The sequence below is a fragment of the Halichoerus grypus genome, chromosome 10, assembly GCF_964656455.1.
Source record: "Halichoerus grypus chromosome 10, mHalGry1.hap1.1, whole genome shotgun sequence".
Lineage (NCBI taxonomy): Eukaryota > Metazoa > Chordata > Mammalia > Carnivora > Phocidae > Halichoerus > Halichoerus grypus.
Genome location: NC_135721.1, coordinates 47,887,409 through 47,910,713, shown reverse-complemented (window position 1 = coordinate 47,910,713; position 23,305 = coordinate 47,887,409). Strand labels below are relative to the sequence as shown.

At 52.1% G+C, this 23,305-nt stretch overlaps 1 protein-coding gene across 6 annotated transcripts; it reads right to left on the bottom strand.

Annotated features, from left to right (window-relative positions):
* Nucleotides 1–70: 70 nt before the first annotated feature.
* RTKN (rhotekin) lies at nucleotides 71–23,282 on the bottom strand. Of its 6 annotated transcripts, XM_036087622.2 has the most exons (16): nucleotides 23,160–23,282; nucleotides 17,123–17,242; nucleotides 15,714–15,845; nucleotides 14,702–15,556; nucleotides 6,472–6,671; nucleotides 4,657–4,718; nucleotides 4,487–4,540; nucleotides 4,272–4,389; nucleotides 3,857–4,066; nucleotides 3,016–3,110; nucleotides 2,806–2,912; nucleotides 2,441–2,569; nucleotides 1,611–1,779; nucleotides 1,347–1,451; nucleotides 921–953; nucleotides 71–766 (listed from the first exon to the last, which is right to left on the bottom strand). In XM_036087622.2, exons 4-16 carry the CDS (start codon nucleotides 14,810–14,812, stop codon nucleotides 432–434), a joined length of 1,728 nt encoding a protein of 575 aa, XP_035943515.1. In that variant the 5' UTR covers nucleotides 14,813–15,556; nucleotides 15,714–15,845; nucleotides 17,123–17,242; nucleotides 23,160–23,282; the 3' UTR covers nucleotides 71–431. The 6 variants fall into 6 exon arrangements, with proteins under 6 accessions (XP_035943515.1, XP_035943516.1, XP_035943519.1 ...); XM_036087623.2 differs by lacking the exon at nucleotides 921–953 and having other exon boundaries at nucleotides 14,702–15,845; XM_078056391.1 differs by lacking the exon at nucleotides 71–766 and having other exon boundaries at nucleotides 779–953; nucleotides 14,702–15,845.
* Between the last annotated feature and the right edge of the window lie 23 nt (nucleotides 23,283–23,305).

Genomic DNA, 23,305 nt, shown 5'->3' with positions numbered 1-23,305 from the left:
AGAGATGAAGGGATGAGGCAGGCCCAGACCAAGCAGAGAGGCAACCTGTCCTCAAGAACCAGGTGAGGGCTGCCGTTAAATAACTTTAATGGTTGATGTGAGAGTCACAAGGGAGGTGCACTCCCTCCCAAGGCTCTTCAGTGCCATCCTCAAAGCTGGTTAGTGCAGGGAGGTAGGGCAGGATTGGTTCCAGTTTTCTCCCAGGAAGGGTTTAGGGGGTCCCAGCCAGTCCCAGGAATGAGCCCCCCAGCACCTTGGCAACCACAACCGAAGAGGGGCTTCTGCTCCCCCCTCCCCCGCCTACCCCGGCCCAGCAGAGGAAGGGGAGGCCACACTGGCCAACCTGCTGCTGACAGCGCCGCATCCTGAGCCCAGCTGCACACAGGTCGTCTCTTCCTCTGGCCAGATCCTGTTGCCAGCACCTTTCTCTCTCATACTGGCGACTGGAGCCAAGTGCGGGGTGGGCCTTTGCTGAAGAGGCCTCTGGACCTTGGGGATCGCTGCTGCGGGAGAGGGGCAACCGAGCGGGAAGCCCCAGGGGAGTGGTCTGGGGGGACAGCGTCCAGGGAGAATGTTCGGGGTCGCCCCCAGGGCATGGGGTGGGTCCGAGCTGGGGCTGGGGCCACTGAGGCAGGTGAGCAGGGGTTAGGCAGGGCAGGCTGTTCTGTAAACATTGCTAGCCAGGGTGGGGGTGTCTCCAGCCTTGCGCCCTCCCGCTGGGCCAGGATGTCTGTCACTGCTGCGATGTCATCCAGCGGCTCAATAGCTGTGACACCAGGAAGGGGTTGAGGGGAGGGGGCCAGTCAGAGCTTAGGCCTCAGGCCTGCCCAGCCCTGATCATCACCTGTCACTGTAATAGGAGGAAAGCAAAGCCCGGATCTCAGCCGAGATTGTGTTATCCTGCAGGAGAAGCCCCTCACCTGGGCCCCCTGGAGCCACGGGCTCTGATAAAACTATGGGATACGGTGTGCAGGGGGGACGGAGATGAGGGGGTGGGCAGAAGTGGGTGAAAAAAATCAAGAAAGAGGAGGAAAATGAAAGCAGTGCCAGGCAAGTGAAGGGTCAGAGGAAGAGACAGGAATCCACATGCAGAGAGGGAAACAAGAGAAGAAGAAATTAGGAAAGAAATCCATGAAATGAATCTGGCTCTTTGGGGGTTTGTTTGGAACTTTGGTGGAGATGGCTATAAGGGCTGGAGAAGAGAAACAAGGACAAAAGGACCGAGAGGACCTTGGGTTCCCAGAACTCTGCCTCAGCCTATTGCTTTCTCTGTTTCCATTATCTGAGCTCCCTTGAAGCCCCCAACCCCACTTCCCATCAGGTTCCCATAGTGTACTTTCACTCACCCATCTCATGGTACAAGGACCCCTGCTTGGCCAGTACTTGGGGTGGTTTCCGGGGAGCAGGGGTTTCAATCTTCATGATTTCATCACAGCATTGCTTCCACTGGCCTGAAGGGAGAGCAAGGACTGGGGTGGGAGGAGGAACACCGAAGGGCCAGGCCATCCTCTCCCCTGCTACGTTCCCTTCCACACTTTCTGGAAATAGAGGCCTTTGATAAAAATAAACCCCATCCCTCCCAAAGGTTCAAACCAGCTCCCTCCTCTTACTCATGTCAAAGAAAAGCTGCCACAGAGCCTCCATCCAGCTGTGCAGGGCTCCTCGACTCTCTGTTTGAAGGGTGTGTGTCACCTCATCCTCCCCATAGCGGTTACTGATGCTCAGGGTGAAGGGCCGGCCTGCAGCCTGGTCCAGCTCCCCTGCCCGCACTCGAGTCTCCTGAAGGAGAAAAAAGGGGCCTGCTTCCACCTTCACCTTGGTCACAGAAGTCAGCAGTGATATCAGGCAGGCTTGCTCATCCCTGCCTTAGAAGGAGGAGCTGGTTAGGTCTCTCATTTGCCTCCTATCGAGCAAAGCCGGAAGGAATGGCAGGAAAGGACTGGGGATGAGATATAGCGTCCTCAGGAAAGAAGAACAGACAGAGACAGGGAAAGAGGGATTGAGTGAGGCACGGAAGGCACGGAGGGAGGCGAGCAGGAATGCTGAGGCCTAATGTCCCTCAGTACTTTCATAAAAGTCGGCAGGAAAGCCAGCAAAAGGGCTCAGAAATCAAGAGGGGTCATTGGACTTGGGTTGGGAGAGAAAGCCGGGAAAGGGTGAAGAAGATGCAGACTGGAATCTGAGGGAAAAGGCGGAAAGAGGATGAAAATCCTAAACTGACCGTGGGACCCTCTTTGTGGGACTTGGCAGAGGCTGAAGCTGGTGAGAAGAGCCTTTCCCAGTGATGCCAGTGAGAACATTCCCGGCCCTGAAGCTGGGTGTAGTGCTGTTAGGAGCAGCTGGCTAGACTTCCATCTCTCTGCACCCACCCTCCTGGGACCCGAAGGAGACGCTCCTGGGCCCTGGCACCTGGTAGCTTCACCGCCAAGGGACCCATCACCTTGTTGATGGCAATAGTAAACAACGGCTCTTCCCCAGTGTCTGCGTCTTCGGGTTGCCGGTAACAGAAGAGGCTTGTGCCTTTCAGGACTCCATGCACTCGCGCCCAGTCCTGCAGCTCCCCAGCTTGCTGCGTAAATGACTCAAGGTTTCCTGGGGGAATCACACCCCCAACACCCTTCTTCCCATTCCCCCAATGACAGTCTGCTCCTTTCTGCCCACCCTTGTGTCTGATCCTCCTGTCTTCTTGCCATAACCCTCCTTCCTCCACCCAGATCTTGATTTTTCAATAGTCCTTCGGTGCCTAGATGATCCAACTCTCCTTTGCCTTCTCCATGTTCCCTTCTACACCTCAGGGCCCCTCACCTGCACCCTGAGGGTACCATTTGCGGTAGGCTGAGTCATGCAGAGAGGCTGAGCCACCAGGCGGCAACACACGCTACCATAAAGGGGAAGCCAGGCAGGGTTCTCCTCTGGGGGACAGGAAGCGCAGGGTAAGGGTGGGGAATGAGAAGGGACCATCCAACAGCCCCTCTTACTGTCCAGCGTCTCTGCCCCTCCACAACACATACTCACCATGGCTGGCGAGGGTGAGGTCGTGTGTGCGGAACCCATCTTGCACTGCCACCAGGGTGAGCGTCGTGTGAGCCAAGAGGTGGTAACGAGGACCACTGCAGGACAGACAGACAAGTGGGCCTCAGCCCAGCGATGGGCGTCCTCGACGGCAGGAGCTCTGAGGGTGGAGCAGACCTGCCCCATTGTTCAGGTTGTCCCACAGAAAACTAGCTTGCCTCCCCCACAGGGGTGGGAACATTGACCGAGCTTCTGCTAAGTGCCCCGTCCTGTGCTTTATATGTTATCCCACTGTATTCCCACGACAGCCTTGGGAGATTGGTGGCATTGTTTCGTCAATAGATGAGACAGCTTGAGGCTTAGAGAAGTTAAGAAATTTGCCCATAATTTATAGTTGGTAGGTGGTGGAGCCGGAATTTGACCTCCTGTCTGTCCCCAAAGGTAGCAAAGTCACTGCCCTAGAGCGTCTTAAACTGCTTCTCAGAGACCCAGTGTTTCCACTCGGTGCTTCCAGGCGCCATTAGGCAACCCTGCAGGACCCAGGCTACTTTGCTCCAACCAGGGCACTTGTTCTGTCAACATAAGATGCATTTGCTGCTGCAAAAAACTGAAGACCCCTGAACTTAGCTCTCCCTGCATTCCTCCTGGTCCTCTTGGTCGACTTGGGCCCAGCTCCAGGGCACAGGCCAGGGTGCCCCCCAGCTGTGTGGCCCCTGCTCATTCATGTAGGTCTGCACGCTGTGGCAGCAGTGCAAAGGAGGTCTGCGTTCTCAACACAGCTCAGAGGCCACCCGTAGCCAGGACATACGCAGCTGAGGGCAGTGGGGGGGATATAGGGCCTTACCCCACAGCCGGGGTGGGGAGCAAAATGGGACTGCTCCCCGAACCCCCAGCACTCTCCAGCGATGCCCGGACACGCCTCCCTGAGGAGCGGCCTAGGGAGCTGCTGAGTTTGGTGGCAAGCCTCTTGGGGGCTCCAGCCAGGGCCCCCTCCTCTTCCATGCAGGCCCCATACAGCTCCAGTCGCAGTTCAAAGTCTGGCCCTGCCTCGGTGCTATAGGAGTGTGGGAGGAAGAGAGGAGGCTGGCCCTGGGGAAGTCCCGGGAGGCATGAGGGGATGGGTGGGGGTGGAAGATGGAGGTGGTGCAAGTATAGGACAGCTCCCCAGGTGAGGCCCATCTTCCTTCCTCCCCTGCAGCTCCATCCAAGGACTGGAGCAGAGTGGAGAAAGGAGGGAGCCACAGGGACGAGGCACTCACAAGAGCACGTTGTTCTGAAAGGAGATGTCTGTGAGGGTCCTGTCCACCAGGATCATCTCTGTGTCCTGAATGTGTTCCCCTAGCTGCAGCAGCAGGAACACAGCCCAGCGGTGCAGGTCTGGGGACAGAGGCCCAAACTGGTAAAGACGGTGCCCACAGGAGCCTTCAACCTCAGGTCACTCCCCTCAATTTGTCCCAGCATGTGTGGAACTCACCGCCTTTGTTCTTGAAATATTCTGTGTCCTTCCACATGAGTGGAATCCGGAGGTCTGAGGGGCAGAGGGGCAGGAAGAGATGTTGAGACAGGGCATGAGATCTTGTGGTTGGGCAAGGAATGCCAGCGGCTGGGGGGAAGGGGGGGGAGGGGGGGTCCTGTGCTTCTTACCAGAGATGCAGACGCGGCCTCGGCAAGGGGAGCGCTCAGCAGGCGGCCCACTGTCAGAAGGCCTGTGGGCAAATCACAGTATCCTGGCCTGGCCTCTAGACATTACTCCCCTCCCCCCGCCGCCCCATCCCGGTTCCCAAGGGCTCTAGGATGCCTGCAGCCCAGGGCCTAGCCCCCAGGTCCCCAGCCAGGATGAGAGGGCAGGGCTGAGGGACTGTTAGAACTGTCGCTTGAACCCAGGGCTTTGCTGGGCTTGGGGACACTAGAGGCACATTAGCTCACAGGCAGTACAAGCTCCAGGCTCCTCGGCCTCCAAGCACCCTCTCTGCCCATATCCCCCAGACCCCTGCCAGGCACAAGTGAGGCTTGAGGGAACAGGTGCCTGCAGAGAGACTCCTCAAGGGCTCTTCTCCACTAGACCCCAGACTTGGAGTTTGCAGACTTTCTTTTTAACAATAGGGGAGGCTGTTCTTCAACCTCTTATCACTTCTTTGATATAGGAGGGTACTGGGTCAGTCGGAAAATCAAGAACCCAAGTAAAGAACATCTGTGTTCCATTTGCCACAAACCTCTCTCTTCCCTCCTCCTCAGCTTTGATTTCTCCTCTACTGTCCCTGGGTAGGCTGAGCCTTCCCAGTACCCCAAATTCCTCAGCCCCCACTGCAGGGCCTCAGACACCTGGCCTTTCTCCCCTCCCCTCTCTTCAACAGGACTCATCAAGCATGTGTCTCTGCTAAGGTGACAGCCAGCTTAGCCATACAAATTCATAATGCCACTAATGTAATTAGCAACTTAGTAGGACCTTAAGCTAGATGTGGCACTGAGAGCAATGCATTTAGTTGTCAGTGATTTGGGGTGTACTTCACCCCACACTGTGTAGGCTATGTGGGGACTTGGGCAGGGCAGAGCCTGTTGATGGCTGCCTCTCAGGAGACAGCAAATTCACATTAGGAACTGCCCCCCTCTGCTTGCCCGTTAGCTTTGTGGGGAAGCCACAAAGGTTATCTGCCTTCCCCTGGGGGCTTCATGGGTGAGCTCTGGAGGGCTCCCGGCAACCTCTCCTTGTGGCAGCCTTCATGGCAGAACTGGGATGGGCATCATGCCAGTGAGTGGCTGCGACTTTGTCCCCACTCAGCCTTGTGGGGTCAAACAGGCTTACTTTGCCAGAAGCCAGTTTTCCAAATGATCAGTTTACCAAAAGTGGCCAATTCTCAGGATGATAAACTTGCCAGGTATTGTCTCCAACATTTTAGTTTTACCAGAGCATCACCTCAACCATTTCACTGCAACTTTGTCAGATCAGCAGCGTCTAATGTCAGTGTAGCTGGTGTTTCACATCCAAAGCTGACCTCTTTTAAAATACATGATCTAATTTATGTGAATGGGTAGGCGTTCCTTTAAACATTTTTTTATTATTTCCTTTCTTAAGCACTGCTCGTGATGGTGAACCTCAGGTACACTATTGTCAGTTTGTGGTAAATTGGCCATCTGGTGAATTGACTTCGAGAAAATCAGCTTTCTAGAAGCCAGCCAGCCCGCCTCATCAGACCACAGGCAGGGCTTAGCAAATTAGCACTTTCACGTTATAACCCCTCAGCCTGCCAGCCTTGCACCAGATACATTGGCTTTCCTGAATCCAGCCCTAGTTACTCACTAGTGCACCTTTGGGCAGCACACTGTGGTGATAAAACACCAAGGGGTCTCCCAGGCTTCTGACGGGGCTTCATGGGGAAGTCCTCTTCAGGGTGATCCACACGCCGAACATACACACCCTGCACCACTACCCGCCGTAAGGCCTGCCTCCCCCGTGCTCACCGCCGGCCTGTCTTCCCCAGCACCTGCGCCTCCTTACGCCGCTGCAGCTCGCCCATGTAGCTGAGGATGCGGCTGTTGCACACCAGCAGGCTCTTGGTGGCCTCCAGAGCTTGTTCTCTCTGCGAGCAGGCCGCCAGTAGCTTGCAGGCCCCCTCCCTCATGCGGATCTCATGGTCTAGCTTTCTCTGCAACTCTGTGTCCTAGACAGAGTGGGGAGAAGGATGAGAAGGAAATGTCAGCTGGGGACAGGCTGAAGCACCCTCCGGTCCCCAAGCGGGCTGTGGCCCAGGAGAAACTAAGAAACTTATGTTTCAGGCACCTCAACCCCAGCTGCCCAATAATAACCAGAGAAGCTTTATAAAAATACAGATGTCCTCATGCATTTGATGGTAGGAGTATAAATTCCTTCAGCGTCTTTTGAGCATAATTTGGAAAAATCTATTAAACTAGAAATTCACATATCCTCTAATCCAGCTATTCAATATCTAGGAGTTTATCCTACAAATTTGGTTACACATGTGAGCAAAGCCATATTCATTGCAACATTGTTTTAAAACACCAAGATTAAAAGTCCTTCATTCAGGCATTGGTTAAATAAGTTACAGCATTTCTCTGGAATATGGAATATTGCAGACATTAAAGACTGAGATAGACATATATATGCAGACATGAAATAATCTTCAAAACGTATGAAGTGAGGGGGTGCCTGGGGGCTCAGTCGTTTAAGCATCTGACTCTTGATTCTGGCTCAGGTCATGATCTCAGGGTTCTGAGACTGAGCCCTATGTCAGGCTCTGTGCTCAGCGAGGAGTCTACTTGGGATTCTCCCTCTGTCCTTCCCCCTGCTTGTGCTTGCACAGGCTCGCTCGCTCTCTCTCTCCCTCCCTCTCTCCAAAAAAAAATAAAAAATAAAAAGTAAAAATAATGGTATGCATGCTGTAATACTGTTTTACTCTCTTTTCTCACTTCATATATATATGAATAAAATAGAGGTTGTAGGACTGGGTGCCAAGGAATGGAAAACAGATCTATACTATTTTGTTTTTTAACATATACCTTTCTTTACTACTGTACTATTGGAAATTGTGCTACCTTTTTTTTTTTTTAGAGAGGGAGAGAGAGTGGGCGGAGAGGGAGAGAGAGAATCTCAAGCAGGCTCACACCCAGTGGGGAGCCCCATTTGGGGCTGGCTCTCATAACCCTGAGATCATGACCTGAGCCAGAATCAAGAGTTGGACACTTAAACGACTGAGCCACTCAGGCACCCCTTGTGTTACCTTTTTAAAAAATTAAATCTTCTCAGTTAAATGCATGTGCATACACACACACACACACACACACACACACACACACACACACATATTACCAGGCTCTACTTCAGACTTGCATAAGAATCTCTAAGAATTAAGTGGGTGCATTTTTTTGAAAATTCCCCAAGTGATTCTGAGGTGTAGCCAGGGCCAAGAACCACCAACTAAAGAAAATGGACCATCCTCGTTTACCCAAAGACTCAAGTGATGGGTGGGGGGGCATCTAGTTGGCAAGGGATCTGTGAAGAAGGAGCATACCCCCTATAGAGTTCACCCATACTTCACAGAACCCTGTACACACTCCAAATTAGGGGCTCTGCCACCTGCTGGCCCTCTCAGCTTGGGAAGTTGAGGACAGAGGCAAAGATTAGGGATGGGAAGGCAGGTGGGGCAGGAGATCAGGAGTGAGGGGCTAAATAGGCTGTGCATACGGGTGGGGGGGGGGTTGGTTTAGGTACTGAGAGAGGCACCAGGATTCTTGGGAACATTCACTCAGAAAGAGCTCTGGAGGTCTTGGCAGAGAGTGGAGGGCGAGAGTTCTGGTTTGACATAAAACAAACCTGGGTCTGAGTCAGTCCTGCCAGTCTTGAGAAGCTGGGAAGAGACTTATTTAAAATTTACTCAACCTCCCTAAGACTTGGTTTCTCCATCTATAAAATGAGATTGGAAATAGTCCGCACACACTAGGGTTGTGAGGATTCAGTAAGCCAGGAATGTAAAGCACTTAGCACAGCGCCCAGCACACGGTACACATGACTGGTGAGGATGCTTTTTCAAAATGACGCTACTTTGGCAGAAGTAGCATTCACCCCACAAATCCTGGAGCGTTCCGGTGCTGTCTGAGGGCCCACATTTAAAACCCAGCCGGGCAGTGAGGGATGCAGACGCTAATGGCTGCACCAGAAGCGCCGTACCATGGCATAAACACGCTCACAGGAGACAGACCCTGTCTGCTTCTGGCTGAGGCGATGGGGAAGGCTTCAGAAAGGAGGGGGAAGACTAACTGCATTACAGTGTGAGATTAGTTTGAGAGGAAGCCCAGGTGGAGGCACCAGGCTGGAAGAGGGGGGTGAATGTGATCACCCAAAACCTGTCTTCTCCCTCACACCAGCTCTCACACTGTGCACTTGCTTCTGTCCCTGGTGGCTCCAGCCTTCAAGTCTCCAAGACCTGAACACCCTAAATTCCTGCTTTCAAAAGCCTTGTGCAGCCTCCCTGCACACTCTTCCTTCACAATTTATTTCCTGGGCCACCACCAGGCTAGGCCTGACCTTCATCACCCCTCTCCCAGTTTCTCTTCCTGGCCCTTCAGAAGTAGGCCAACCAGGTCCCTATGCCCCCTCCACCAGGAAGCCCTCCCGGACTACACAGCTCCCGCCACCCCTCCCCCCCCCAAGCCCCTCTATGTCTGTGTGCAGCAGGGTGCCACCTCAGCTAAGCTTTCCTGCTTGCCAACCCCCATCCCATTCTGCATCCAGCTTCAGCCACAAACACCAGGGTCGGATGAGAGAAGCGGGGAGGGTGGGGACAGAGAAGCGTGCTCAAGCCCTCTCCTGGCTAGTCTCTTTGTCCGGGCCCCAGCACTCACGGATCCTTCCCTAGCCCTGTCCATTGCGCTTGAGGCACCAACGCTGGCGGCGCGCTGGGTCCTGGGAGTCGCAAGTGCCCCCGCCCGCCCTGCCCCTGGCGCTCAGGGCGCCGGTGACATCAGCTCCCAACTGCCGCGAGAGCAGTCTAGGGGCTCCAGGGCGCAGGCAGTCCCTCCCTGCGCCTGGCGGGGCTAGGCTCCGGGCTCGGGGCAGCAGAACCACGAGATCCAGTCGTGTGCAACATTGCCTCGCGGAGCTCCCACGGCGCCCTGGAAAGGGCTTTGGCCTTGGTGCCGCTAGAGCTGCAGGAGGCCGGAGGCCCCTCCTGCATTGCGGTTGCCCTCCAAGGTGACCCCTTGCCCAGGAGCGTGGGGGAGGGAGGAGAGTGTGTAAATTGGAAAAACTGGGGCCGTGGAAAAAGTCTCCTGGCTCAGCCTGGATGAGTCGAACACCCCTGCTACCACCCCCCCCACCCCACTCTGGCCCCCAATCCACTCTCCCACAGCTCCAGGGAGGAGAGGGCCCTAGAAATCCTGGCTCCCACCCTTTGGGCAGAGCATTTCAGGAATCCTGGCACTGCTTCTAGATCCCTGTGTTTTGTCCTCCTCTCGCCACCCCAGGGATAGCTTCTTGTCCCCCCTCCCCACCCACACACCCCTTTCTCCTGAAGTAGGCAGTGTTTTCACCAGACTCTCCTGGGAAAGAGCCCAGAGTTGGATGTCAGCAGGACTTGGGTCAAGGCCCAAGGGGCTGAAGGAGGATGAGTCATGGGCAGAAGCCCAGCACACATTAGGCCCTCCGTGGATGTCTTTTCCTGTCCCTCCCTCCCATTCTTTTCTGTCCCTGACTTACTGCTCTGCTTCTCATCATCTCTGTTCCCTTAAGAATCTCCACTGGGGCTAAATCCAAATCCTGGCTTGGGAATTTGACTAGCTGTGAGAACGTAGCCTCTGGAGACTGTTTGTAAACTGGGGAGTCTCCCACCTCTTCATAGTATTGTTTGAGAATTAAGTGAGAAAGTCTAATCGCTACCCTGGCCCAGCACATATTTAAAAACAACCTTTCTCTCACTCCCACCTTCCCTTTACTTGCAGTTTAAGTTGCTTCCTCCAGAAGGTCTTGGATTTACTCTGCCATGACTCCCTCTCTTGCCAATCTCTGAAGCATCAGTGGATCTCTCTCGAGTGGGGAGTGGGGGGAGGGGACTGCTGAGTGTGGTGGAGAGAGCACACAGCACCCTCAGCCTGTACCCTAGCTGAAGGAGAGGTGACCGAAGTGAAATCTAAGCCCCTCCTCTGTTCCAGAGCTTGGATAGACCTCCGATGAAGAAAAATTACATGGGGGGGGGGCACAGGAGAGCAGAGAGGATGCTGAATTTAAACATTTAAATACCTAGACCAGCTCTGTTCAATACTCTCTCCTGCAATGATGGAAACATTCCACAGCCATCTTGAAATGTGGCTAGAGCAACCAAGGAATTGTTTATTTCATTTTAATTAACTAAATTATACATTTAAGTAGCCACATGTAACTAGTAACCTGGACAGTGCAGAGGAATAGGTTTTATCCCATGTGCTAATACAGGACAACAGATAGTATCAGAGTCCCAACGGGTTCATCAAGCACCTTTCTGCATATTAGAAAAAGGTAACCCTCTCTAGAAAAACAAGTTAGATAAAGGTGTCCCCTCCCGATAGAGCCCAAAACCAGGCTGGGACTCCTGCCTCTGGCTGGCGCCCTTGTGAAGGAAACAACCTGCACAATTTGTGCCAAGGAAGTGCTGAGAAAGATTTCGAGTCCACGTCTGGGCTTGCTGGTCAAGAGCGCCGGGGTTGACTAGCAGTGTCTACTATGGTCCAGGGAGTGGGGGCCGGGGCTGAGAGGGGCAACACTTGCAATAAATTGCCATTCCTGATCTGGACTCTTTACAGTCCGCCTCTGACCTTCCTCAGCAGCCTTGCCTTGTCCAGGCGGTCACTTCCATAGCTTCCTTCACCTGCCCCCTCTCAGTAAATGGCCACATCACCCAGCTTGGCCATACCTGGGAATCATCCCAGAGCTCTCTCTTTGCCATGAGGCCAATCCATCCGTGTCCAGTACTCACGGCCAACCCATCAACAAGCCCCGTCAGATCTACCACCACCATTTGAAATCCATGCCCTTCTCTGTCTCCACCATGAGCACTTCCATCCACACCACCAGGTTCACTCCCCTAAGGCCATAACAACTTCCTATCTGGTGGTCTTCTGCGATCTCTCTTGTCAACTCTCCTCTCTCCCACCCGCCACACCTACCTAGCCTATTCACCACAGAAGCCATTATTTTAAAACATTAGGTGAGTTGTTCCCCTGCTTAAAACCTTTGGGTGGGCCAACATCGCACCTAGAGTAAAAGGCCTTGTGTAAGGCCTTAATCTGGGCTCTGCCCATGATCTCAGCCCCAACTCCTATGTTCCAGCCACACTGGAACTGGAACACAGCCTCGTTTAAGAGCCTCTGCCCTTGCTATGCCCTCTAGTTGGAAATCCCTTCCTCCAGTCTTCACATATCTTCATATCTTTCTGGTCTCAGCTCATGATCTCATCAGAGAGGCCTTCTCTGACCTCCACACTGAATGCTGCCTTCCCTACCTGATGTGTGTTACATCCCCGTTTTTATCATCATTTCACTACGGGAGATAATTTCTATGTTTGCGTGTTTATTGTGTTCCCCCAATTGAATGGGCCTTTCCTGTCTGGTTCACTGAGGTATCATCCCATGGTCTAGGAAGGAGCTCGACATAGGGGAGCTGTTCAATAAAAGTGTTTAAGAATAAATAAATGAATAAACAGCTCCCTGCCACCTCCAGGGCCATCAGATCCTTACATTCCGTCACAGAGTCCCCTTCCCCTTCTCTAGCAAGGCCATATCCTTCCTGCAAACCTCTCTTACACTGAAGTCCTCTCTTCTTCCCACACCTAAAAGGACCCCTCAGGCCCAAAACACATATCCACACCCACCCACAGAGCTTTCAGAAATAGGTGTAAAGACCCTTTTGCCAACATAATGCTCTGGTTGGCAGAATTGAGCATAGGTCCACACACAGCACTTAACGCAAGATACACGGGACCACCTGTCCCCTCTCCCCACTTGGAGCAGGCCCCCCTTCCCTCCTCAGCCCCGGCAGGGATGGGCAGGGCACAAACTGAGGCTGGGTTGCATGCAGAGGAGGTGTACTCTGGGGGTGGGGGCGTTACCTCCAGGCTGAGCGCCATCTGCCGAATGTAGAGCATATTCAGGTCCTCCAGGATGTGCAATCTGTCCTGCATCTCTGTGCCCCCAGTGCCCCTTCCCTTGTGGACCCCTCCAGAGGGGGGGTGCTGGGCAGGCACCGCGCTGCTCCACAATTCCTCCTCCCGCTGCTCCCCTGGTCTTGAAAGAGGTGGGCAGAGGGCAGAGGCTGCCCCCGTCCCTCTGCACTCCTGTTACACCCCTCTGGCTGCGGTGACAAACCTTCCTTGCCTACCACTCACTGTTCCCGGGCCCTGGTGGGAGCCAGGCATGGGAGGAAAGGAAAGCGAGGTGAGAAAGAGCAGGGTCCCAGGAAGGGAGGCCAGCTGCAGAGGGGGCTCTGAGCACAGAGTGTCCAGTCTTGCTTTGGTGGCAGCTGTTCTCCCAGCTGTGGAAGAAAAAGGCCCTTTCATTCCGACTCTGGCCCCTCCCCAGCCCCCGCCCACATCCTGGGCCCGGCGGACAGAGAAACTGTGTGAGGGTAGGGCCTGAGGGGCAGGCACAGCTGGAAGGGGGCAGGGCGGGGACGCCTCAGGCTGTTTTACAGAGTTGTGGGGTTTGGCAGGAGGTCGGAGCTTTCGGAGAGGGGTTCTCACTCGCAGAAGGATGGAGCTGAGGACCTGCGGGGAGAGTGAGCCCAGGGAGCGGGACAAAGGGGTAAATTCGGCCCAACCCCCAGGGCCACCTCTTCCAACTTGGGGCCCTTCTCCAGGCCGCCCCACCCTGGGCTCACAATTACCTCGCTTTTCCAGCAGAAGGGAGGTGTGGGAGGGAGAAAGGCAGGGGTGTGCCTGTCTGCTGCTGCCCCCGCTCCCCTCTGCGGGCCCCTTCCCTTCCAGACAGGAAACCAGCCCCGATTCCCAGCCAGCTGCAGCTTTGCAACCTCCCCCCCCCCCCAACCTCCAACCCGGGCCCACGGAGTCACACTCCTCTCCGCGGCCGGCGGGCCCTGCGACTCCGCCCCGGCTCCTCTGCTCCGGCCCCTCAGGCCCGACTTATCCCGGGGGCGGCCCCAGCCCACAGGCCCCTCCTCCTGGTCCCCGGGCTTCGCCTCTACCTCCCCCACGCTGGCCCCGCACGGGGTTGCTGGTAAGGGACCCGACTAAGCCCCTGTCCCCCAGGTCCTCTAGCTTCTGAGTCAGAAAAGGCCCGGGACACCAGGACGTGGCTGTGAAAAGGCCTTTGTTCTGGGCAGGCTGGGGGGAAAGGGCAGAAGCCAGGCCTGGAATCCCGGCCCGGAGGGAGAGGGGGGCGGGAGGAAGGCCCCCTCACTTAACCCTTTCCAGGCCCAGCAGGGTAAGAGAGCTGACCTCGGGACAGCCTCTTTGCTGTCGCTACTCGCCTTCTCAGTCCTAGCTCAGGCCCACACCTTTCAGCAACTCCCAGGTCTCCACCGGGAGTAACAGGTAGGGCTCGGACCGGGCAAGGGGTAGAGCGGTGGGCCGGAGGAGGAAACTGTCAGACTAGAGGCTGGACTTCAAGTTCTGGTGTGGTAAATAACCCAAATCGTTAAAAGGGACCCCCCCCCACACACACACACACTCAGCCCTTCAGGGGCACACAGGAGCAGTTGGGGAGGGCTTCCGCGAAGTGGTCAGACGGGGCCTAGAAGTCCAGTTGATGATGAAGGCTGTCCCAGACGGCTGAGACAGGTTGTGGCATGGGGCCGGCGGCCGGGGAAGAAGCGGGCGCCCCGGCCGAGTCCGAGCGGACTGGGGCCCGCCTACCTGCCCACCGCCCTGAGGGGGATGCCCGGGAGGGGTCGGGTCCAGGCATATTTTGGGAATCGAGCCTGCGGACCCTTACAGTGAAGCCAACCCGGAGTTTTTCCAGGCAGAGGCAAGTCATCCCAACTGGTCAGGGAGTGTCTGAGCTTTCTGAGAGGGGTCCGATGAACTTTCAGACGGTCCGCGCCTCACTTCTGAAGTCAACAACAACCGGTTTGTACCCGAACCGCGGCGTCTCCGCCCCCCGGCGTGCGCGCGGGCGGGGACGGGGGGCCGAGGCAGCCTGGGCTGCGGGAGCCAGGGAAGGGGAAGGAAGGCAGGGACGTGGGGCTCACCTCGGGCGGGTCGCTGAAGAGGCTGAGTCGGAAGCGGCCGCGTTTGAACTCCATCTCCAGGGCGGAGCCCCTGGCCACGGTGACCCGGCTCCGGTGGTTTCGCGAGAACATGCTGACGGCCCCGCGCCTTTACCTGCTCGGTGTGTTCCCTGAGCCGCCTGGCTGTGTCTGGTCTCGTCCGCTTCTGTCCCTCGACGCCCGCCCGCCAGTCAGGCCGGGAATCTCCCGCAGCCCAGTTCCCAAACTCCGCCCCCGGAGACGACACCTGGGCCGGGCAGGGCGCGGCACCCTCCTTCTCCACCCCCGCCAAAGGCTCGGCCGGCCCGGCCAGTCCCGGGGCGCCAAGCAGGCCTGGCCCGACAACCCGACAGCCAGGCACCCTACACTTCTCGAGCACTGCGGGGGAGCATCATCCGGTCGCGCCCCAGTCTCAGGCGCCTCACCTGGGCAAGGGGCGGGTCCAGGGAAGCCCCGCCCCACCAGCCGCCCCCACCTGGCAAGCTGCACTCCCTCCGCGCGGAAAATCCCTTGGCCACAGGGATAGCCGCGTGGCACACTGCGGTTCTGGCTGGGCCCTGGGACCGCGCCCAGTTGCGCCCCAAAGCAGCTTCCGAAGTGCTCATTTCAACTTCCTGCAGTCCCAAATGTCCCTTCTTCGTCCCCCTCCCGCTTTAAGTTCCCCACTCACGGCCACCTGCCCATCCACCCACTTCGTGGGGCAGTGCTTAAGCACGTCTTGGAATCCCGTTCTGTCACTAAGCGTGGAGCCTTGACCCAGTCATTGAACTTTCTGAGCTTCGGTTTTTCTCTTCGGTTCAATGGGGCATATAGTGATTATCTCCATCCCTCAGGTTGCTATGAGGATTACATACGAGAATGGGTGTAAAATGCCCAGCATAGTGCTGACATAAAACAAGTGCCCCATAAGTGGAGCTATGAAGATAAAGAAGCAGGTGCAGCACCTTGTGCCCTTGGATGGGGCACAGGTGATCTCAGCTCCCTGGACCCAGACCTTAAGTGTCTTAAGAGGGTGCGTTGATCATTGACCTCAATATTGACTATTTTTCAGCTGCTGCTGGATGGCCAAGACAAGATTACCACTCAGTTTGTGCAGAAAAGGGCGCTCTCCTCGCCCCCACAGAGCCTAGTGAAAGAGAAGGAAATGGCAGAATATTAGCTTGCTGACCACACTGGGGAGTCTTCTGGGGACTCCAGAACTTACTGGAGAGAACTTGAGAGACAGTGAAGCTCCTTCATAGCAGATGGGCTGGAGCCAGAGAAATACTTGCCTTTAGCTTTAGAGACATTAGAATTGTTCTGCTATGGCAAATTACTCAGTGTTCTAAGGAACCTGACTTAAAATTACTTTAGCAAAAGGAGAAATTTATTGTCTTAAGGAACTAAAATGTCCCGAGGTCAGGCTTTAGAGGTGGCTTGACCCAGGCATTCCAGGTCACAATGATCCTGTCTCTTCCCTTCATCTAGCTCTACGTGGTTCCATGTTGGCTTTACCCTCCACAGCACAGCATTGCCAAAAATTCTGGGTCTGTATCTTTTCAGGGGAAAAGACAGCACCTGTTTCCTGAACTTCCTACACATGTCTTGGAGTCACTATGAGCCATCTGGGATCTTTTATCCAACCTTTGTAGCCAGAGGGGTCGCCTATGGCTAGGGGGGGATTCTGTGTGCCAGTTAACCAGGCCTGGGTCACCTGCCCAGTCCTGAAGACCAGTTGGAACCTACTGAGCTGGGAGAGGAGAGAAGGGAGAGGTAGTTTCCCAAAAACTGTTCCAGTACTACCACCAGAAGGTGAGGGAATGGAGGCTGCACAGGAAGAACAGCAAACAGCCTTGACATACAAAATCACATGGAGAAGGGAGTTCTTCTGGTCCGTAGGAATGGTAGATCAAAAAATTTTATAAAATCTGTGGCCTCTGAGATAAACTTCAAAGGATGGGTGAGGAGGAGGAGGAAGGGGAAAGGCTTTGTTTCTTTTCTTTTCCTCCCTCCCTCCCTTCCTTCCTTCCTTCCTAGTAAACTCTACCCCCAAAATGGGGCTCAAACTCATGACCCCAAGATGAAGAGTCACATGCTCTAGTGACTGAGCCAGCCAGGCCCCTTGGAATTGTTAATTCTTCAAATATCTCTTGTCACTTCTCCTAACTGTAAGCTCCCCAGGGAGGAACAGTCTGTCTTGTCCACTGCTTCATGCCCAGTGTCTGGCACATAGGAAGTACTCAGTCAACCATCAGTGAAGTAAATGAACACAGGAAATGTCTCAAGGAAACATGCAGATTTCAGAGCACCTGACTGGGATGAGCCCTGCTGTTGGACTAAAAGGGTTCATTTCAAACACTTTTTTTTTTTTTAGCAACAGAATGTGTTTTTTTGTTTTTTGTTTTTTTCCAAATGAAATCTTACCTGGAATATGTGAAATAGAATCAGCTGCTGTGATGGAAGCAGGGCTGGAGCTTCAAGCATTGTCCTCTCCACAGGCCCTCAGCTGTGGCCCACAGGCTCTCGGGAAGGGTTTGGAAGCCCCTGACAAGAAGTGGAAGAATGGAAGGTGTTTGGAAAGGAAATAGAGCTCAAATCCTGCCTGAGAATTTGGACTCCACGTGACTGAAGATTTTGCAAAAGAAGCGGCACAGCTAGAGTTGTATTTTAGAGATTACAATCTGGCAGCCTTTTGCATAAATCAGTTGGAGGAGGTTGCGACTGGGGTCAGGGAAGCCAATGGACACTGTTGTTCATGACTGAGAGTGGAGAAACAAGGGTCAACAGTTCTGTGGATTTATTTATTTTTAAAATTAAATTCCTTTTTGAAGATACACATACAGTTAAAAAAAAAACACTCCTAATTGTACCATTCAAATATAATATAAAGTAAAAAAATAAGAATAAAGGCATGCCTTCCCCACCATCAAAGGAAAGCCCTGAGACATTTGGTGCCATGGTGTACTGAAGCCCCACACAGGCTCATAAGAGACAACTGCTGAATTTTCCAGAACTATGCATTCCAGGTGTTAAACACAGCTTTAATTAAAAATTGAATCTAAAAACTCACAATTAAATAAATTATACGTAAGCAAAGGTGATAAATACTCAAAACTCATCACTTCCTAATTATTTCACTGTGTTTTCCTATTATCTCTTGAGGTGATTTCCATCGATAGTATCTGTATAGTGGAAATGCTAGGTAACCGTGAGCTATTGCATCTCGTGCTACGTTCCTGGGTTCCATCATGTCACGTTTGAAATTGGGCGTGGTGGGAGCAGTTACACAACAGAAACAGGTGAACACTAAAAATCAGGGCTGTTTTTTTTTCTTTTCCCCTGGGGAGCTTTTGTTAAAAATTTACCAGCATACCACTGGTTTGCTACATGATCTTTCCCACTTTTTCCTTTGCTTATGTATGTATCTCTGTCGCTCCAGCTATGAAGTAGATATTTGGAAAAGGAGCTGTTGGTCACCCAGTGCTCAAATCATCTTCCTGTTTCTGCATGGTCCCCTACTGTGGACAATATTGGTAGGCTGAGGTTCTATCCTCTTTATGGCAACTGGAGGTCATTCCTCCTCTCTCCCACTTCTTCACAGCCCAGGGGTAAGCACTTGGCCTCAGCCAACCAATTGGAATGCTCCCAACTGGACTTTGAATCTTGAGCAAGTGACAAGACCCAGGGAGAGTTCATGATATAATTATCGCACCTGCAGTCCATGAAGGGCGGGTGGTTGTGCCAGCAGCGAAATCCTCATCCGCAGGTTACTGTGGTGTGACTGGTGTAGCCTCCGTGTAACCTCAGCCACGTGTTCCTACTTCCTGGCCTCTCTTGGTTCCCACCCCTTATCAAAGGAAAGTACAAGATGAGCCCAAAACATTTTGTAGTGCTAGGAAGTAAAAAAGTCCTCAAAGCATGATGGAGATATGTCAAAAGGACACAGAAATCATCTTAAAGAAATGCCCACATTTCTTTAAGCATCAAGATAAATAATGATAGTAATGGACTACAACCCATCGACTGAAATAGGAAACCATAATGATACAAAAAAATACATATGTAAAGGAATGTAAGAGGAGAAAGCTCCTCTTCACAGTAGCATGCCCACTAATATATGTAGATGGAATAATGGAAGTGATCCCCAGGGGAAAAGAAAAAAAAACAGCCCTGATTTTTAGTGTTCACCTGTTTCTGTTGTGTAACTGCTCCCACCACGCCCAATTTCAAACGTGACATGATGGAACCCAGGAACGTAGCACGAGATGCAATAGCTCACGGTTTCCTAGTATTTCCACTATACAGATACTATTGATGCAAATCACTAACAATTGCAGAAGTAGAAAGATTCCATTGTCAATTATTACAGTACTGTCGATTCGTACAGTGTTCATCAATGGATACTAAGCCCGGTGGGTGGAGGTTTGATGGGGAACAGGATATCAGAGTAGTTTCAGAGTATTTCCCCAGAAAATAGCTCATTAATTACAAAAGTGAAAATGGTGACTTTACAGTGGGGAAAACCGGCAGACACAACCTTGACCAGGTGATCAAGGTTAGCTTCATCAGCGGTGCCCCCTGATGTAGATACACTGAGAAGAACACAGCAGAGTCATTTTTGTGTAGTACTCCTGCCAACAATTATGAGTCAAGACATGAGCAAACACCAGATGGATCCAGGCTGGGGGACATCCGAAGGAATCAAAGGCCTGTACTTTTTTTTTTTTAAGATTTTTTTTTTAAGTAATCTCTACACCCAATGTGGGGCTCGAACTTCCAACCCCGAGATCGGGAGCTGCACGCTGTACAGATTGAGCCAGCCAGGTGTCCCCAAAGGCCTGTACTTCTTACAACTGTCAAGGTCATGAAAGATAGGGAAAGGGTAAGTAACTGTTCCACATTAAAGCAGATCAAAGAGACATGACAAGGGAATGTACTGCATGATTCTGGATTCGGATCCTGGGCTAGAAAGGAAAGGGAGACACTGGGCAGCTGGTGAAACCTGAATGGGGGTCTGTGGGTTGGATGGTCATGCTCTATCAATGTTAATTTCCTGACTGGGACTGTTGCACAAAGGTTATAGAACAGAGTACTTGTTTTGAGGAAATACACAGTGATATATTTAGGGGTGAAATGGCATCATGTCTGCAACTTTGTCTCAGATTGATCAGAAAAGGAATAATGATAATGAGGGGAAGGGGTAATAGTAAATGTTAACAATTGCAGAATCTGATTTTAGGAAGCAAAAGAGTTCTTTGTATTCTTCCTGCAACTTTTCTATATGTTCGCAATTATTTCTAAATAAATTATATTTTAAAAATAAGGCTAAGAACCCTTTCAGGAGAATAAAGTTCTTCCTTTTAGCCTACAAACATGCTCAAACCTCTTCCACTCTAAACAAAGCAAAAACAAAACAAAACAAAATAATGAAGCCAGAGGCTACTTGCTGTCGCCACTTCCTCCCTGCTGGGCATCAGGATGTTGTGGAAACACCACTGGGCCTGGTGTCAGGAAGCCTCTGTTGGAGGCTGGCTCTGCCACTCCCTAACTATGTGACTTTGGCCAAATCATTTAACCTCTCTGAGCCTCAGTTTCTTCATGAGGGAACAACAGTATCTCTCTTACGGAGCTGCCGTGGGGCTCAAGGGAGAGAAGGGATATGAAAGCAGGTTATAAGCTATAATGTGTTTGACAAACACTAGCTGCAGGTGATCCCTCACTTTAACTCCTGATGACGCAGCACTGTTGCCTGCTAGACGGCATCCTCCTCTCGGAGCTCAGCCTGCCCTCTGCAGGACAGTACACAAGTGATCATTAGCCTTTGTCTACCGATACTCTCCGCCCTTCGTGCTTTTCTTGCCTCTCTCTTGACTTCCTCTTCTCAACCCTGCTTGGCCGCTCTGCCTCCCTGTCCAGGACAGGTGCTCACTCACGTCTGTTCCTGGTCCTTTCCTCTTCATCTTTTTGTTCATTCTGGAATGTCTCATCTATTCCCATACCTTTGGGGGCACCTCTGTTATTATGCTGATGACGCCCCCACTCACACCTTTTGCACTCACTGGCTTCTGCGGTCAGTATTCCATTTCTGTCTGGGCATCCCCGCAGGCACTTCAAATTCACCCAGGGCAACACTAACTGACTTGCTTCTCCTCCTGTGTTCTCTTTCTTATTTAACAAACCACGCTCCCTCTAAATACTTGGGCTAGAAATGCACAAGTCATTTATTAGGGGTGCCTGGGTGGCTCAGTCTGTTAAGCGGCTGCCTTTGGCTCAGGTCATGATCCCAGGGTCCTGGGATCTAGCCCCGCATCAGGCTCCCTGAGAGCCTGCTTCTCCCTCTCCCTCTGCCTGCCACTCCCCCTGCTTGCCACTCCCCCTGCTTGTACTCTGTCAAATAAATTAAAATCTTTTTTAAAAAAAGTCATTTATTATTTTTGTTGTTGTCATTTGCTTATTGAACATCTACTATTTTCCAGATACTAGGTGCTTTGCATTCTTTTTTTTTTTTTTTAAGATTTTATTTATTTACTTGACAGAGAGAGACACAGAGAGAGAGGGAACACAAGCAGGGGGAGAGGGAGAAGAAGGCTTCCCGTGGAGCAGGGAGCCTAATGCGGGGCTCGATCCCAGGACCCAGGGATCATGACCTGAGCTGAAGGCAGACGCTTAACGACTGAGCCACCCAGGCACCCCTGTGCTTTGCATTCTTGATTTGCTTTCTCCCCTGAAAGAGCCCTCTAAAGTAGATCCTATTTCCTTCCATCCTACAAGGCTGAAATCTAGGGTTCAGAGAGCTTAAATAACTTTTGAGTTCAAGGTTATACAGCTAATAAATATGGGAAATGGGTTTTTACAATAGGCTTGTCTGACTCCAAAGTTCATTCTGTTAATCTTAATCATTATATAACATTGACTTCTTCCTGAATTCCCATATATAATTTCATTGATTCCTTTTAATTTTGTCACTGAAATGTCTCTTGAATCAGTTCTTTCTTTGTTCATTAATGCTACCTTTTTCAGACATTGATCTTGTACATATTTAAATGTATGTATATAGGTGGTACATTTTTCTAATTATAAATGTGATATATACTGGCTGTTAAGAAAATTCATTACAGATCTAGGTAGTGGAAGTTCCCCAACCCCAACAACTTTTTTTTAAGTAGGCTCCACGCCCATCGTGCGGTTTGAACTCAGGACCCCAAGATCAAGAGTCACAAGCTCCACTGACTGAGCCAGCCAGGGGCCCCTCTCCAACCCCAGCTTCTAAAGATAACCACATTAAGGTGTAGTATATATTCCTCAATTTTTTCGGTGTATATAGAAGCATATTACACATTTTAAATGGCATCACATCATATTGAAACTCACCTTTCTTATTTCATATATCAGCACATACAGATCTACCTCATTGTTGTTCTTTTTTTTTTCCCCAGAGAGAAAGAGCCCGCATTCACGAGAGCAGGGGGGCTGGACAGAGGGAGAGAGAGAATCCCAAGCAGGCTCCACTCCCAGCGCAGAGCCTAGGAGGAGCTTGATCACATGACTCAGAGATCATGACCTGAGCCGATATCAAGAGACAGACAGACCCTTAACCAACTGAGCCACCCAGGAGCAAGCCCCCCCCCCCCCCGCGCTTTTTAAATTTATTTATTTGAGAGAGAGAGAGAGAGCACGAGTGCAAGGGGCAGAGGGGGAGGGAGAGAGACTCTCCAGCAGACTCTGCCCTGAGCACTGGGGGGGGGGGGGGGTGAGGGGTCGGGGGGGGCGGGGGGGGGTGGTGGCGAACGCACACCAGGATCCAAGAGCACAACCTGAGCCAAAGCAAAAGGCCCACGCTTAACTGACTGTGCCACCCAGGCACCCCACCCCTTCTTTTTTAAATTAGGTAAAATCGACACATGCTTTATACAAAGTTCAAAAGGCACAAAGGTGTATATTATGAAAAGTCTCCCTTCACCCTTGTTCCCCAGTCACCCATCAGAAATGATGCCACTAGTTTCTTGGGTAGCATTCAGAGGCCTCATTCCTTTGACGAGCAGCATAGCTGCCCATTGTATGGATGTACCAAATCCATGCACCAAATTATTTTGGTGTTTCATTAGAGGGACACTTAGATTGTTTCCACCGCTATTACCCACAGGATCTAAATTCCATGTCAGTCTTATCAATTACTTATCACTCTTAACTTCTGTTAGCAGTATAGTGTTCCAGATTGTATAGATGCACCATATTCATTTATCCATTTCTCTACTGAAGAGGTTAGGCTTAAATACCGTTGCTCTGCTCCTAGGGCACTTACACTATTAAGCACTTCTACCATTTTGCCCCCAAGTGGGGTAGTTTCCTCCGTACTCCTCCACTGCACTGTGAGCTCCTCAAAAGCAGGGGAAAGTGTTCCTATTCCTCTTTGTACCCTCATAGCCTAAAACCCCGAATTTGGTCCAGAGTATACACTCACCACGTTTGAGTGCAATAATAATTGAATCGCCCGCGCTGAGTTCTGGAATCGAGTGCCGGGAGGTGGAGCGAGGGGAAAGCCGAGCCCCGTTTGAGCTGTCCCGGCCTCAGAGGGCCCGGAACCTTTGTTAGAAGCCTCATTGTTTC